A 14194-nucleotide genomic window follows, 5' to 3' on the forward strand; every position below is an offset into this window, starting at 1 on the left:
TATGACTTTAATACATATGTTTATTGATCTTTTCAGAATTACTTGAATGGATTGAAATACCAAAGTGCTGTACATGATGATTTATGGAATGCTTTACAAAAGGTTTGTCTTTCATTCTTCCATAAATGTCCGCTATTATTTATTTGGCAATGGGTACCATCAAGATTTTGTAATTTGTTATTTCTAAGGCTATTATTTTGAACCAATGGTTCTGATCGGATAACAATCAGCATAAAATTCTCTATCTCTCTGTCTGTAACTCTGGAAGTCAACATTTTTAATTCCAGAGTGTGTTGATGTGTAATTTCTTCTATAATAAGCAAAAAAAAAAACACCTCACATTCTGCACCTAGAAATATTCTCTTAATCAAATTTTAATGCATTCTGAGACAGATGAGGCAACATGCGCAATTGTTTCTCCATAGGCGGTAATGGTAACGTTTTCTTCTGTAACTCAGCCCATATCATAAACTTGTATATGTATGATGGCTTGTTTCAAAGCTGAGACATTTTCACATACATGGTTAAATTTTTTGGGGTATGAGTGTGATTCATTTTTCCGTAAATTAGCATACCCCGAAAATCCTTTTGTGATGAGGCTCTTCATGGTAAAAAGTCCCTTTTTTTCACACAATAATTTCTTTGAAAATTTAATACTTTGAATATATAAAAATAACTCCATAGTTTTTACACATTTATTCTAAGGTCCTGTGTACAATTTGGAAATTAGTATGGCGTTCATTATCACTGGACTAGTATATATTTGTTTAGGGGCCAGCTGAAGGACGCCTCCGGGTGCAGGAATTTCTCGCTACATTGAAGACCTGTTGGTGACCCTCTGCTGTTGTTTTTTATTTGGTCGGGTTGTTGTCTCTTTGACACATTCCCCATTTCCATTCTCAATTTTATCCTATACTTTCCAGATCAACACAAATGGTTAAGCTCAGTCACTTGTTAAAAATTGAAACATGTCCAATATCACTACACAGATATTTTTTGTTTACACACAACTTTTGTGTTCCTCAATTGGAGGCGCATTAAGAATATTGTCCCTAAGAAGCCAGTAAAACGTCCAGTGGTTGGTGTTTGACACTGGAAACATATCTACTACATTAACTAGATAATTTGCCACAGAAGATTTTGGTCAATTTTTGTTTTATTAAAATTTGCAATGAAATAAAGACTAAACTTGAATGAATTGTTAATTTTGCATTAGAATAGAGATATCTATATTATAATTTTGATACTAAACAATAAAGTAATACACATTGTATTATGCAGTTGGTAAAATGTATTTAATTTTGTTTTACACAAACTAAATGTTATGGATTCTACATAGCTGCTTCTTAATATGATTGCAACTTTTTCATTAAACATTGACAAGTAACAAAAATGTAGCAGCAACTCCCTTTAGGAAAATGAGATTACGGTATGTGATTATGCATTGGTATGTAGAATGTGTATGTTATGCAGTTGTCTTGTGTTACAGTATTTTATGAGTCAGATGAAACAATTACTATCCTCACATTGAGAGAGATGTCTCTGTCGTTAATTGATAAGATATAAGATAAATATCTATATTAGGTAGCTGAAAAGGAAGGGAAAAAGATACCATATACTGTGAAGGATATCATGGATACATGGATACTGCAGATGAACTATCCTGTTGTCATGGTGACGAGAGCAAAGACTGGTTTGATGGTGGAACAGAAAAGATTTCTTTTCAACAAAGACTCAAACACAACTGAAAAATTTCAGTCTCCATTCAAGTGAGTTATATGAACATAAAATGGAAAGCAATAGTCCAGGCAATCTATGAAAAACGTTAAACTAATTGCAACAGAATATATTATTGCTTTAATGTTGTCAGATGACTGCCATATAAAACATATAAAAAGTCTTTGAGAATCAAAAATGTATAAAGGGGTCAATTCGGGGGGTCCAATTTGTGGATTTTGGCTTGCAGATATTGACACCAAAAGATCGCCATACACACAAAGGGAGACAACTACAACAACAAGACTTTTAGTGTCAGTACAAACGATATCGTTGATTTATTCTGCAAAACTAATTATGCAATGTGGACAAAGACTTCAATTGATGGTAAGTATCTCTATATAAATTATTATACGAGTTACAACCTGTACAACAACGGTAGAAGCAAGAATCAGCAAAAGTAAACATTCCCGAGTGACGTCATTACGCGGGTTTTTCACATTCTATTTTCGGCATTTTTCAAGGAACTAATCAGAACTTTTTGATATTAAATACACATGTTTACAGAAATAAATGTATGTTTTATTATATTGAACCCATTTATACGATTTATTTCTAAAATGGTAACAATTCTACATACGTCCTTGTCAAAAATTAAAAACTATGGAACGCCATTCGGGACAAAAAACTAACAGTTATAAAATATATACGGATTAGAAAAGTTGCATAAATTGATCAAATTTGAGTTACTGCAACAAAAAATAAGAACTTTTAGAAAAATATAAATGCATTTGTGTAATCCTGATGCAAAAAAAGCAAAAAAAAACAAATTATTTAAAATAAATAAGCAAATTGGAAATTACAAAATTATTTTTCTTTTGCAGATTATATGGATGAATTGAATGACATATGCAAAATTAATGAAGTATCATGTATGCCACGATGAGATATAATCCAGCAGTGATTTAATAGTTTTAAGGTAATTTATAACGAATCGTAGAGTTACATGTACACTGCACAAATATTTGATTTACAGTAAATATACGTATATTAGTATTGAAAAATCAATTACCAGTCTCAGTATTGAAAAGATAATCTGATAGCCACGTAAAACCAAAGACTCACAGAGTATACAATTTGTTTTTCTGGTTTCATAAATCACAAATCGTAAAGATTAATTCTAATACACAGTGATCTAGTGATGGACGTTTACATACTAAACATTATTATTAAGAAATATAATTAGTATTTTCTACTGTTTAAGGGTATATATTTTTATACTTGCAGGTATCAGTGGCTGTTATGGAAAAATGCATCATATGCCTTAAAGATGACGATACATCAACATTAGTCAAGTTACGTGAAAAAGGAAGCCAAGGAATAAATAAAGCGAGTAGAGAAAGAGAGGGTCAGATACTAGCTTCTGCAGGACAGTTTGTCCACCAGGAATGTAGAAAATCATATACCAACCCGACAGAAATCACAAAAACCAAAAGGCAGCAAAATATACTACAGAAATCTCTATCTAATATACCGAGCCTACGATCAAAATCAAATTTCAGTCATAAAGATCATTGCTTATTCTGTGGGAAAGAGGCACAGCTAAAAGGCAAATTAAAAGGAAACGATGTTTTTCCTGTCCGAACGGATGATTTCCAGAAGAGGATTGAACAAGTATGCAATGACAGAGACGATGAGTGGGCAGTGGAAGTACGGGGACGATTAGAATGTGTTGGCGATCTTCATGCTGCAGATGCATTATACCATCAAACCTGCAGTGTTAACTTTAGAACCAGTAAGAAGATTCCAAAAGCCTTTTCACCAGACAGCAAAGGAAAGGAAAATAACTACCAAGGAAGACCAGCAGCTTATGGTGAACAATTCCTAAAAATTGTAGATTATCTCAAACAGCACGAGGACGAACAGATAACTATTGTAGAGCTGGTTAATAAAATGAACGAGTTGTGTGGAGAACAGGCATACAGTTCAGTTTATATGAAGAAAAAACTGAGAAACCATTTTGGAGAAAATATTATCATAACAGATATTTGTGGGAAAATTAGCGTTGTTACGTTGAGAGATACAGCATCCTGTGTTTTGCAGGAGTTTTACCACAGACCAACATATCAAAATCCAGACGATGAAAAAAAAGCCATAATAGATGCTGCTGCAAAACTAATCAAAAGTGACATCAGATCTTTGAAAGGGGACAAGGAAAATTATCCATTGGCATCAGATGTATCATCACTTAAATCAAATTTGCAATATGTACCTGAGAGCTTAAGCTATCTACTAGAAACAATGTTTGCTGAAAAGGACTCCAAAATGAAAATAGCTTCTATTGGACAGGCAATAATTCAGGCATCAAGACCCCGTGTGCTTATTGCTCCTTTGCAAATTGGTCTTGGCATTCAACTTCATCACAACTTTGCATCCCGTTTTCTGGTTTCTACTTTAAATAGCTTAGGATTTTGCTCATCTTATCAAGAAATTCAAAAATTTGAATCTAGTGCCGCTTTAACACAAGGAGTTGACATCCCTGGTGAAATATGTAATAGTTTTATTCAATTTGTAGCTGACAACGTAGACCATAATGTGAGAACACTCGATGGCAATAACACATTTCATGGAATGGGAATCATAGCCGGCATTACACCAGGCACTAAGCGAACAGCCCCTATTCCTAGAATATCTGTTTCAACTGATGATATCAACTCAATAGCAAAGGTTAATATTCAGTATTACAAACCTCAAAACGACTTTATGACAAAGCTAAATTTTTCAGAGCTTCGGGAATTAAGGGGAATGGACAGGACTGCATGTCTGGATTTACTGTCACTGGTGGTATGGCCCTTAAAGAATCCAACACCAGGTTGGTCAGGGATTATGCAGATGATACATAAGGGAGAATACCCAGGCAAGTCAACAGTTGTATTTCTACCTATGATAGATATGAATTCAAGCGATATGTCATGCATATACTCAACTCTACTCTTTGTTTCAAATCAAGCACATCGTTACAACAGAACACCAGTATTGACATTCGATCAGCCTTTGTATTGGAAAGCCTTGACAATAATTCAAAATGAACATCCAAATAGTCAGTTGAAGTCTGTAGTATTGCGTTTAGGAGCGTTTCATACAGAAATGAGTTTCTTAGGTAGCATTGGTCACATTATGAGGAGTTCGGGGCTTCAGGAAATTCTGGAACTGATTTATGCACCAAATGCAGTTACACATATGCTAAGTGGTAAAGCTGTAGCTCGTGCCATTAGAGGACATATGCTAGTTGACACTGCCATACACAGCCTTCTTGTATCTAAAATTTTCAACTTTGATTTCCCAGCAGACGAAAATGAAGAAGGAAACATAAATGATAGTGTTGACGACATCTTATCTAAGGCAGCCGACGTATATACAGAATTGTTGGAAGGAACACTGTCCATATCTTCTGCATGTGATAGTGCTGTACTTCAGAGCATCAACGAAACAATTCACAGACCCCTTCAAGAAATGAAGAAAAATCGAACCTCTAGATTATGGCTTCAGTATACAGAAATGATTCAGATCCTTAGACAGTTTATCAAAGCAGAACGGACTGGCGATTGGGAATTGCATTTAAAAAGTGTTAAAGATATGCTGCCTTACTTGGCTGCCTCTGGTCACAACTTGTATACTAAATCTGCGTATGTGTATCTAATGATGATGCAACAACTTGAAATAGATCATCCGGAAGTTTTTGCTGCTTTCAAAGATGGCCATCATGTAATGAGACGTAGTGACAGATATTGGGCAGGATTGTCATCAGATCTTATGATTGAGCAAGTGCTCATGAGGAGTGTAAAAACAGCAGGCGAACTGACACGTGGCCGTGGAATGGGCGAAAGTCAGAGATCACAGTGGCTTTTGTCCATGCCCGCTTGTGCAGACATGAATCAAGCTATTCAAGAGCTCACAGGAGTAGGTTACTACACAAGTGATCAGCACAAGGAAGAATCAATTGCACGTCAAAAACGAGACAGAGAAGACATTATGTCAATTCTAACATTTATGAAAGAACGCAGTCCATTCACTGGAGACAGTTCACTGCGAAATATTGAAACTGGAGTAACAGCTGATAGCTCTGTAAATGTAGACAACTCAAAAGATGTGGGGACAGCGATAATAGAATCTCTCGTTGGACAAAATGTCATTGACTATACTTTCAAGAAAAAAAATCAAGTAATAACTTTAAATAGCAAAACTAGTATCAAAGTAGACGGGGAATTAATACAAGTCGACCCACAGCTACTGTTTCAAAGATGCACCACCATAGCTAATGGGCTATTTGAAGACATATCAGAAATATTCAAATATGAACTCTGTAGTGTTCCATCTTCGTTATTTGACAATAATGGCTTACCAAGACAGGCAAATAAATCAATTCTAGCAGACTTAATTTGGGACTTTGATGGATGCGGAAGTTTGGAAACAGGCACCAATGTTCACCATGTATTAGATGGTGGGTCTCTCATACATCGCATACCTTGGACAAAGGGAAACTCATTCAATAGTATTTGTCAAGCGTATATTGATTACGTTAAAAGCCACTACTCTGAAGCAACTATTGTATTTGATGGTTATCCAGATGTACCTACTGTCAAAGATATTACTCACATACGACGATCAAAAGGATGTATTTCTCCCAAAATAAATTTTTCGGCTGAAATTACGGGGCGCCGAATGGGACTCTTGTGGTTTTGTACTCAAAATTCAATTTTGTACGGACAAAAGTGACTTTTGTTCAACAAAAATAAGTTCAGTTTAACAAAATTTGTATCATACTACAAATTTAAAATTTTGTCATACAAAATTATCTATCAGCGGACAAAAGTCACTTTTGTCATGACAAAATTCATTTTTGTTACACAGACTTGAATTTTGTTACCTAATTTGAAAATTGGGCGACAAAAGTCAATTTTGTATTCAAATTAGTTTAGTTTGGTTTCTGTGAACTAATTTGCATACAAAATCGACTTTTGTTACACAAAATTGACAAAAATGAATTTTGTCTCAACAAAATTGACAAAATTGACTTTTGTCTCCACAAAATTGACAAAACTAAATTTTGTCTGAACAAAATTGACAAAATTGACTTTTGTCTCAACAAAATTGACAAAATTGACTTTTGTCTCAACAAAATTGACAAAATTGACTTTTGTCTCAACAAAATTGACAAAATTGACTTTTGTGAGACAAAATTGACTTTTGTCTCAACAAAATTGACAAAATTGAATTTTGTCTTAACAAAATTGATTTTTGTCTCACGAAAGTCAATTTTGTCTCACGAAAGTCAATTTTGTCTCATAAAAGTCAATTTTGTTGTTACAAAATTGAATTTTGTCGTCACAAAAATGAATTTTGTCGTCACAAAATTGACTTTTGTCTCAACAAAATTGACAAAATTGACTTTTGTCTCAACAAAATTAACAAAATTGACTTTTGTCTCAACAAAATTAACAAAATTGACTTTTGTCTCAACAAAATTAACCAAATTGACTTTTGTCTCAACAAAATTGATTTTTGTCTCAACAAAATTGACAGAATTGACTTTTGTCTCAACAAAATTGACAAAATTGAATTTTGTCTCACTAAAGTCAATTTTGTCTCACAAAAGTCAATTTTGTCTCACAAAAGTCAATTTTGTCTCACAAAAGTTAATTTTGTCTCACAAAATTGAATCTTACCTCACACAATTGACTTTTGTGATTTAATTTCCATATCAGGTAACAAAAGTCAATTTTGTATGCAAATATGTTTATATTTGCATATCTTTTAGACAAAATTGACTTTTGTCATGACAAATATGAATTTTGTCTACAAAAATGAATTTTGTCATCACAAAAATGAATTTTGTCATGACAAAAATGAATTTTGTCATCACAAAATTGAAGTTCTCACAAAACAAGTCTGTAGCACATAGTTTTGTAAGACAAAAATGATTTTGTTATGACAGAATTGAATTTTGTACAAAACCACAAGAGTCCCATTCGGCGCCCCGTAGAAATGCCCTGCAAAACTAAAAAGGATGCATTCTTGTCAAATGAAGAGAACAAACAACGATTTATCAACCTGCTAAGTGCAAAATTTGAGACAAGTAATTATGCAGTAGTCCATGCCTTTGACGATGCCGACTTGAATATAGTTCAGACAGCAGTCTCAATTTCGGAAGAACAACATGTTGTAGTTATAGGTGAAGACACAGATTTGCTTGTTTTACTTTGCTATCATGCCATGATGCACAACAAAAACGTTTATTTCAAGTCAGAACCGAAGCAAAGTATTCAAAAGATCCGAATATGGGATATCAAAAAGACAAAGAAACATTTGGGTGAAGCTATCTGTCGGTTGTTGCCGTTTATACATGCATTTAGTGGGTGCGACACGACATCACGAATGTTTGGGTTAGGAAAAGGAGCACTATTGAAAAAAGTTAAATCATCTACATACTTACAAGATCAATCACAGCTTTTCCTTCAGAAATCAAGTAAAGATCAGGTTGTCAAAGCTGGAGAAGAGGTTTTAGTTGATTTGTACGGCGGTGTTCAGTCAGTGGAAGGCTTAGATTTACTTCGATACAGGAAATTTGCGTCAAAGGTCGTTGTAGGGAACATTTTTGTTCAAGTACACACTCTACCGCCAACATCGGATGCAGCTAAACTACATAGCATGAGAACCTACTATCAAACACAAATTTGGATTGGAGAAGGACATGATTTAGATCCTAACCAATGGGGTTGGTATACATCAGAGAATAAACTTATGCCTGTTAGATGTTTATTACCACCTGCACCCCAAAAACTGCTGAAAGTAATACGATGTAACTGCAAACAGAACTGTGATTCAAGAAGATGTTCGTGTCGAAAACATGGAATTGACTGTTCTGCTAGTTGCGGCGAGTGTCGTGGCATTAACTGTTCAAATTCCAGCATAGTAACACAAAGTGATTTGGACGAAGTTTAGAATTTCTTTTGTTGTGTATGGGGGGAAATGGCTATGACTATGATTTCAATGAAAAAAAGATGTTATTTTCGATGAAAAATTTGTTATTTTAATGAAAAATTTGTAATGTTCAATGAAATTTGCATTTTTAACTCAAGTAATGGACCATGCACAAATTTATAGTTTACAATATAATGCCTTTTATATTTATAACACAATTAAAAAGGAACAATACAAATCCAAAACACAAACAGTTTCATTGATGTACTGCCAAATTAATTATTTAAAGCATATTTCCAGTTTTCCTGGATTTTTCCATAAAATCTCCCATTTTTACCCAAAAATAACTTTTTTGACATATATATGTCCTTTCTTGCTAAAGCTAATTTCTTTTTATATCATTGTCAATTGAATCACACACTGTTGGAATGATTTTACTACAAAATAAACTTGTTCTAGTCTATTTCCAGTTTTCAGCGATTTTTCTATAAAAACCTGTAGTTTACCCAAAAAATATCGTTTTTCCGCACTTCAGATTTTGCAAGACTTTTGATATGTGAAAGAGGCCATATTAACCTTTAAAATGAGACCGAATTTCTTTCTGTTGCAATTTGTTTAAGGTTGAGCTATTTTTGGGGTAGAATGACTGGACTACAAGTATTTTAACAGCAAGTATTAGAAATATGGTTTACAAGCTGCACTATCAACCAATTCAAATTATTAATTGGTCTACTACAGAGGAAGGATCATAAATGTTTAGAAATATTTGGACAGAATACATGTTGTTTAAAAAAAGAGGCAGATAAAGGCTGCTGTATTGTACAGATAAGTGTTTTTAAATCGTAAAAGTTTTTGACGTTTATGTTACATATCACTTTCTGATGGTCATATTTATTACAAAAATACTGCTTCAAATTGAAACATAAAAGTTTAGATTAAGATTTTAATTACAGCTACATATGGAAGATACCCATCACATATACTACCAGTAGTGAAATGAACTTTGATAAGCCTGGAGATAGTGTTAAATGGCTTACTACTCAATCACAAGGTTAGTTCATATGAAAAATATAAAATTTGACAAGATCATTATATTACAGCTTTCATAAAGTTTAAATATTCCTCAAAAATTTATATTTCGATTAAGGATTGATAAAAAATTGTAAAACCTGCCTTAATGGTCACCTAGTTTCAGTAGTCACCTGTCTGGAATGGTCACATTCAGACCATCAAAATCCTTTATCTTAATATAATTAAACTCTTTTCAGCAGTCACCTTTCTAGCATGGTCGGTGCTCACCTAATTTTTGTATGAAATTATCATTTCAACTTTTCCAAATATCCATTAATATTCACTATACACTTGCACCATGAAGTAATCTATCTAGATATAGTCCACTGTTATAGTATTCAAGATTGTTACAGTCTAATATTAATTTAACAGAAATAGTTGACCAGAAGATACCTACCTCAGAGAACAGTTGGTACTTATTGAATCTACAACAGTATGGTGTCTATAGAGTTAACTATGATATACCAAACTGGAATGCTCTCATACAAACACTGAAACTGGATCACAAGGTATAAACATGTATAAAATAGAATTTTAATATATTGAAAATGGGATCGCAAGGTACATATGATGATGAACATGCATGCACTCTTATACTGAAACAAGTTACATAGTTTATATAAGACAAGACTACTAGATCACTAGCCATATATAACACAGGACACAAGGTCACACATACACTGAAAGAAGATTACAAAGTAAAGGTATCTCAAGCTCACCCATACCTGAAACAAGATTTCATAGTAAACATTCACAAGTTTATACATACACTAAATGTATATCACATGACATGTTTAATAATATATTAGAAAGGGCTGGAATGAACTCATACACACACTGAAAGTTAAAAACTTTTTGTGAGCTTGTGGTTCTGAATGTAAGCTATTATGAATATAGTCCGAGATTACTCTGACGTCTAACGTCTGTTTTGCCAGACAAGCTAGGGCTATCAAAAAGTGGATATTTGCCCTTCCAAAATAGATGTGCTGCTTCGTCGCTTCTGGTGCCAACTAACGGAAAAGGAATTATATAAATCGGGTATCAATTTATTTATTTTTCATTTATCTCTTCATTTATGTAAGCTTCACCTACCTGCCACCCTTTATTTTCTTATAATTAGACAGTTTTCACAGTGACCCATCGATTCAGACATTTATACTTTTATTTTCAAAAGGACGTCACGTTACGATAGACTTTGCAACCTCGAGACTCAAATATGCAAATATTTATACTTTTTTCACCTCCTTTATAGGAGATCGATGTTTAACATTTTGTAGCCAACCACGATTTTTCACCTCCTTTACAGGAGATCGGTATTAAGTATTTAGTGCCAAACACGATATCAATCGGAAGCTCTTGGACATTTAGATTACTTGCATCATAAATGAACGAGGTGTTAGATTATAATCCTTTGCATAAATCATCACTGTTTTCTCGTGGTCACGTGATAATCTTTGAAAATGAAAGTCAAAATGCAGAAACCGATGGGTCACTGTGAAAACTGTTTAAATATTGAAAACAAAGGGTGGCAGGTAGGTGAAACAGTGGAAAGGCTATCCAAACACTTACTATATTCTTTGGACTTTACACACACACAAATATGGCTTTGTGTTCTAGAATTTCTTGAATGTACAACAAAGGTAGAATCTTTTTGTAAAATATTGATGGCCCTGAAAAGGACTTTTTATAAGAGATATCATCAGCTGCTGGCACTCTCTTCATGTCCAATGCCTTATTTCCTCTTCTCTCGGTGGGCTTCCAGTCTAACGTGAACGTGAACCTGCCATTTTGTTTATTTACGTCTGTGACGTCATTTTATGGGAGATAACTCAAGTAAAAAACAACAAACTCAAAAGGTTATTCACCGCTGGTGGAAATTTTTAGGGTTATCATCCTTCCTTGCAATTGAATGAAAAACAACTGAATTATTCCATGTCACGTTAATGTTTCACCCAATAGAATTGTTTAAAATATATGTAAGGTATAATAATACAATTAATTGCATGGATTAAAGTAGGGAAAATTTGCCTGTAAAGACATACAATATAAAATTTATTGCTGTACTGTCTAGTCTTTAAATATGATAGATAATGTTAGTTATATTAGATTTTCTCTTTATTTGATAGAAAATTCCTGTCGTCAACAGAGGCCAAATTATAAATGATGCTTGGAATCTTGCAAAGTAAGTTACATTGGAGTTTGATTTTACACAGAGTTTGTCTAATTTTACCACATAATAAATCTAAATTTTACTTTACATGAATAAATCTTGTGCAGATTCTCATCTTTGAAGATCAGAAGTACTTGTAAAAGAAAAAATAATATATAGATTTGTTATAATTTTAATGTCACCAGACTTTATGTATCAGTTTGCTTCAAGAAATTCCAGTCTGACCATTTAAAAAAAAAATTGACTGCTTGACATTAAATTCTGACTACATTAGTGAAATTTGAACTTTTGTATTTAGTTCTGACAAGTTGATGGAAAATAAGTTAATGTTGCAATTCACATAATCATTTCCCCCCCGTTTTAGTAAAGTTACTATCCCTTTCTTTTGCTTGTACTATTGATTACAAAGGATAAAAAACTAATCTATATATTATTAAACCATCAATATTTTAATGAGAAAAGTCTGCATTGATATAGAACAAACACATCTATGTGCTTTTAAACTATTATTTATTATATGAGTAAAATGAGATTTAATGGGGTATACAGACATGAAATTGTAAAAAAAAAAAAGAAAAGACATTTGGGGGTAAATTAACTTTTGGTCTTCAATAACAGACCAGTGTCCTTCAAATAAGTCAACTTTTATATTGCTCTAAGTCTAATAAAGTTATAAATTTATAACACCTATATCTATAATCCAATTTATTTACAGAGCTGAAGAGTTGCCAGTAACAATTGCCTTAGAGACGCTGAACTATTTAGATAAAGAGATGGATTATGTCCCTTGGGCAGCTGCAACAAGAGAACTCGCATATGTTGATGACATGTTGTCAAAAACAGAAACATTTGGAGATTTCCAGGTAGACTTATTTAATAAAAATAGTAGCTTTTCTTTAGATCAAATTTATAAGGCATTGCTATTTGTTACTCTGGCTTATAAGCTCCTTGGATCGTCCTGAACATGCATGAAATATTTGCCATTGGACGTTTATCAACCAACAATCCATCAATTAGTTCCTTGGCATCTGCCTTTTGATATTCATATGTAACTGAACTGTTTATTTATTCAATAACTCCGGAAAATCTGGACACATTCAAATATTTTAATGTAATTAGCCCAGATGCATATATTTATACATAACTGTAATATTTGTCTGTCTATGAAGAAATAACATCAGAAATGTGGTGTTCACTGAATAACCTGTATGGCAAAGTAAAGGTTATTTCAAATAAACAGAAAAAAAATAATAATTTCTTATAAATTAATTCTGAATTCCTTTTTGAAAGTAGTAAATCGTGAAAAAAACGTTGATGACTTCCTGATCAGATGACAAAATTATGTCAACAAACTTTCAGCCAATCGAAAGAAGTTCTACATCTAAAATTAGATTATTTTGGAATTGTTTAAATATTTCTTAACAATTTATGTTTTTTTCTTTTCAGAATTTTGTGAAGTCCAAAGTTTCAGCACCATTTAATGTACATGAATTGGAGTTCTCAAACCTGACACATTTAGAAATGTAAGTGTGTCAGATGCTTCTGCTATTGTTGATTTTATATTAGAAAGTCTGTCCCTCTAAAATGTCAATTTTACAATCAGGTTGAACCATAGGTAAAGGTAAACGGCAACACCCATAGTCAAGTCACAGTAGAAACTGTTCCAAAATAAATACTATGGATTCATTTATTTTTCGTGGGTATGAATTTTCGTGGATTGAGGAAAATATATACCTTTTGATTGATATTTGATTTGGTGGTTTTGTTAAAGTCTGCTTACAACCTTATAGAAAATTTGTATATTCATTGAATATTTTAATTTTTGGTTCACCTGTACCCACGATATCCAAGGAATAATAATGAATCCACAGTAGCCCAAAATTAATATTACCAAAGAAAATGAAAGGTGTTTAAATTGAGTAAATATTCAATATTGCTACATCTTTCTACAGATATGCAGTGAGAACATTTGTTGGAGCAGCCTGTTCATATGGAGAAGAATCTTGTATTTCTTTTGCCAAGACATTGTTCAATCAGTGGATGAACAATCCAGATAATAATGTGTGAGTTATTGCTTCAGATTAACAAAATAAGGAGACATATATGTCATTAAAACAACAACCATTATAAATTATGAAAATTAAAGTCTACTTTGGGATAAAAACATAGAACAAATGCATATGTTTTGCCAATCACAGTGCCCTGAATAATCAGATTAATTGTAATAATGATTTTCAAGCATGAAATAAAATAATC

The 14194-nt window shown here is 32.9% G+C and overlaps 2 protein-coding genes across 2 annotated transcripts in view; both read left to right on the top strand.

Moving 5' to 3' along the window:
* The window catches only part of LOC139512823 (uncharacterized), a 102194-nt gene that overhangs the window by 23651 nt on the left and 64349 nt on the right, over window positions 1-14194 (top strand). The window contains exons 10-17 of the mRNA XM_071300752.1: window positions 37-102; window positions 1585-1769; window positions 9651-9748; window positions 10141-10277; window positions 11895-11950; window positions 12654-12801; window positions 13385-13461; window positions 13891-14001. Coding sequence (XP_071156853.1) covers window positions 37-102; window positions 1585-1769; window positions 9651-9748; window positions 10141-10277; window positions 11895-11950; window positions 12654-12801; window positions 13385-13461; window positions 13891-14001 — 878 coding nt within the window. The remainder of the gene's footprint in view (window positions 1-36; window positions 103-1584; window positions 1770-9650; window positions 9749-10140; window positions 10278-11894; window positions 11951-12653; window positions 12802-13384; window positions 13462-13890; window positions 14002-14194) is intronic.
* LOC139510376 (uncharacterized) lies at window positions 1807-8829 on the top strand. Its single transcript, XM_071296957.1, has 2 exons — window positions 1807-6452; window positions 7740-8829. The coding sequence occupies exons 1-2, from the start codon at window positions 3019-3021 to the stop codon at window positions 8716-8718; spliced, it is 4413 nt and encodes a 1470-aa protein (XP_071153058.1). The 5' UTR covers window positions 1807-3018; the 3' UTR covers window positions 8719-8829.

Source organism: Mytilus edulis, chromosome 2 (genome assembly GCF_963676685.1).
Source record: "Mytilus edulis chromosome 2, xbMytEdul2.2, whole genome shotgun sequence".
Classification (NCBI taxonomy): domain Eukaryota; kingdom Metazoa; phylum Mollusca; class Bivalvia; order Mytilida; family Mytilidae; genus Mytilus; species Mytilus edulis.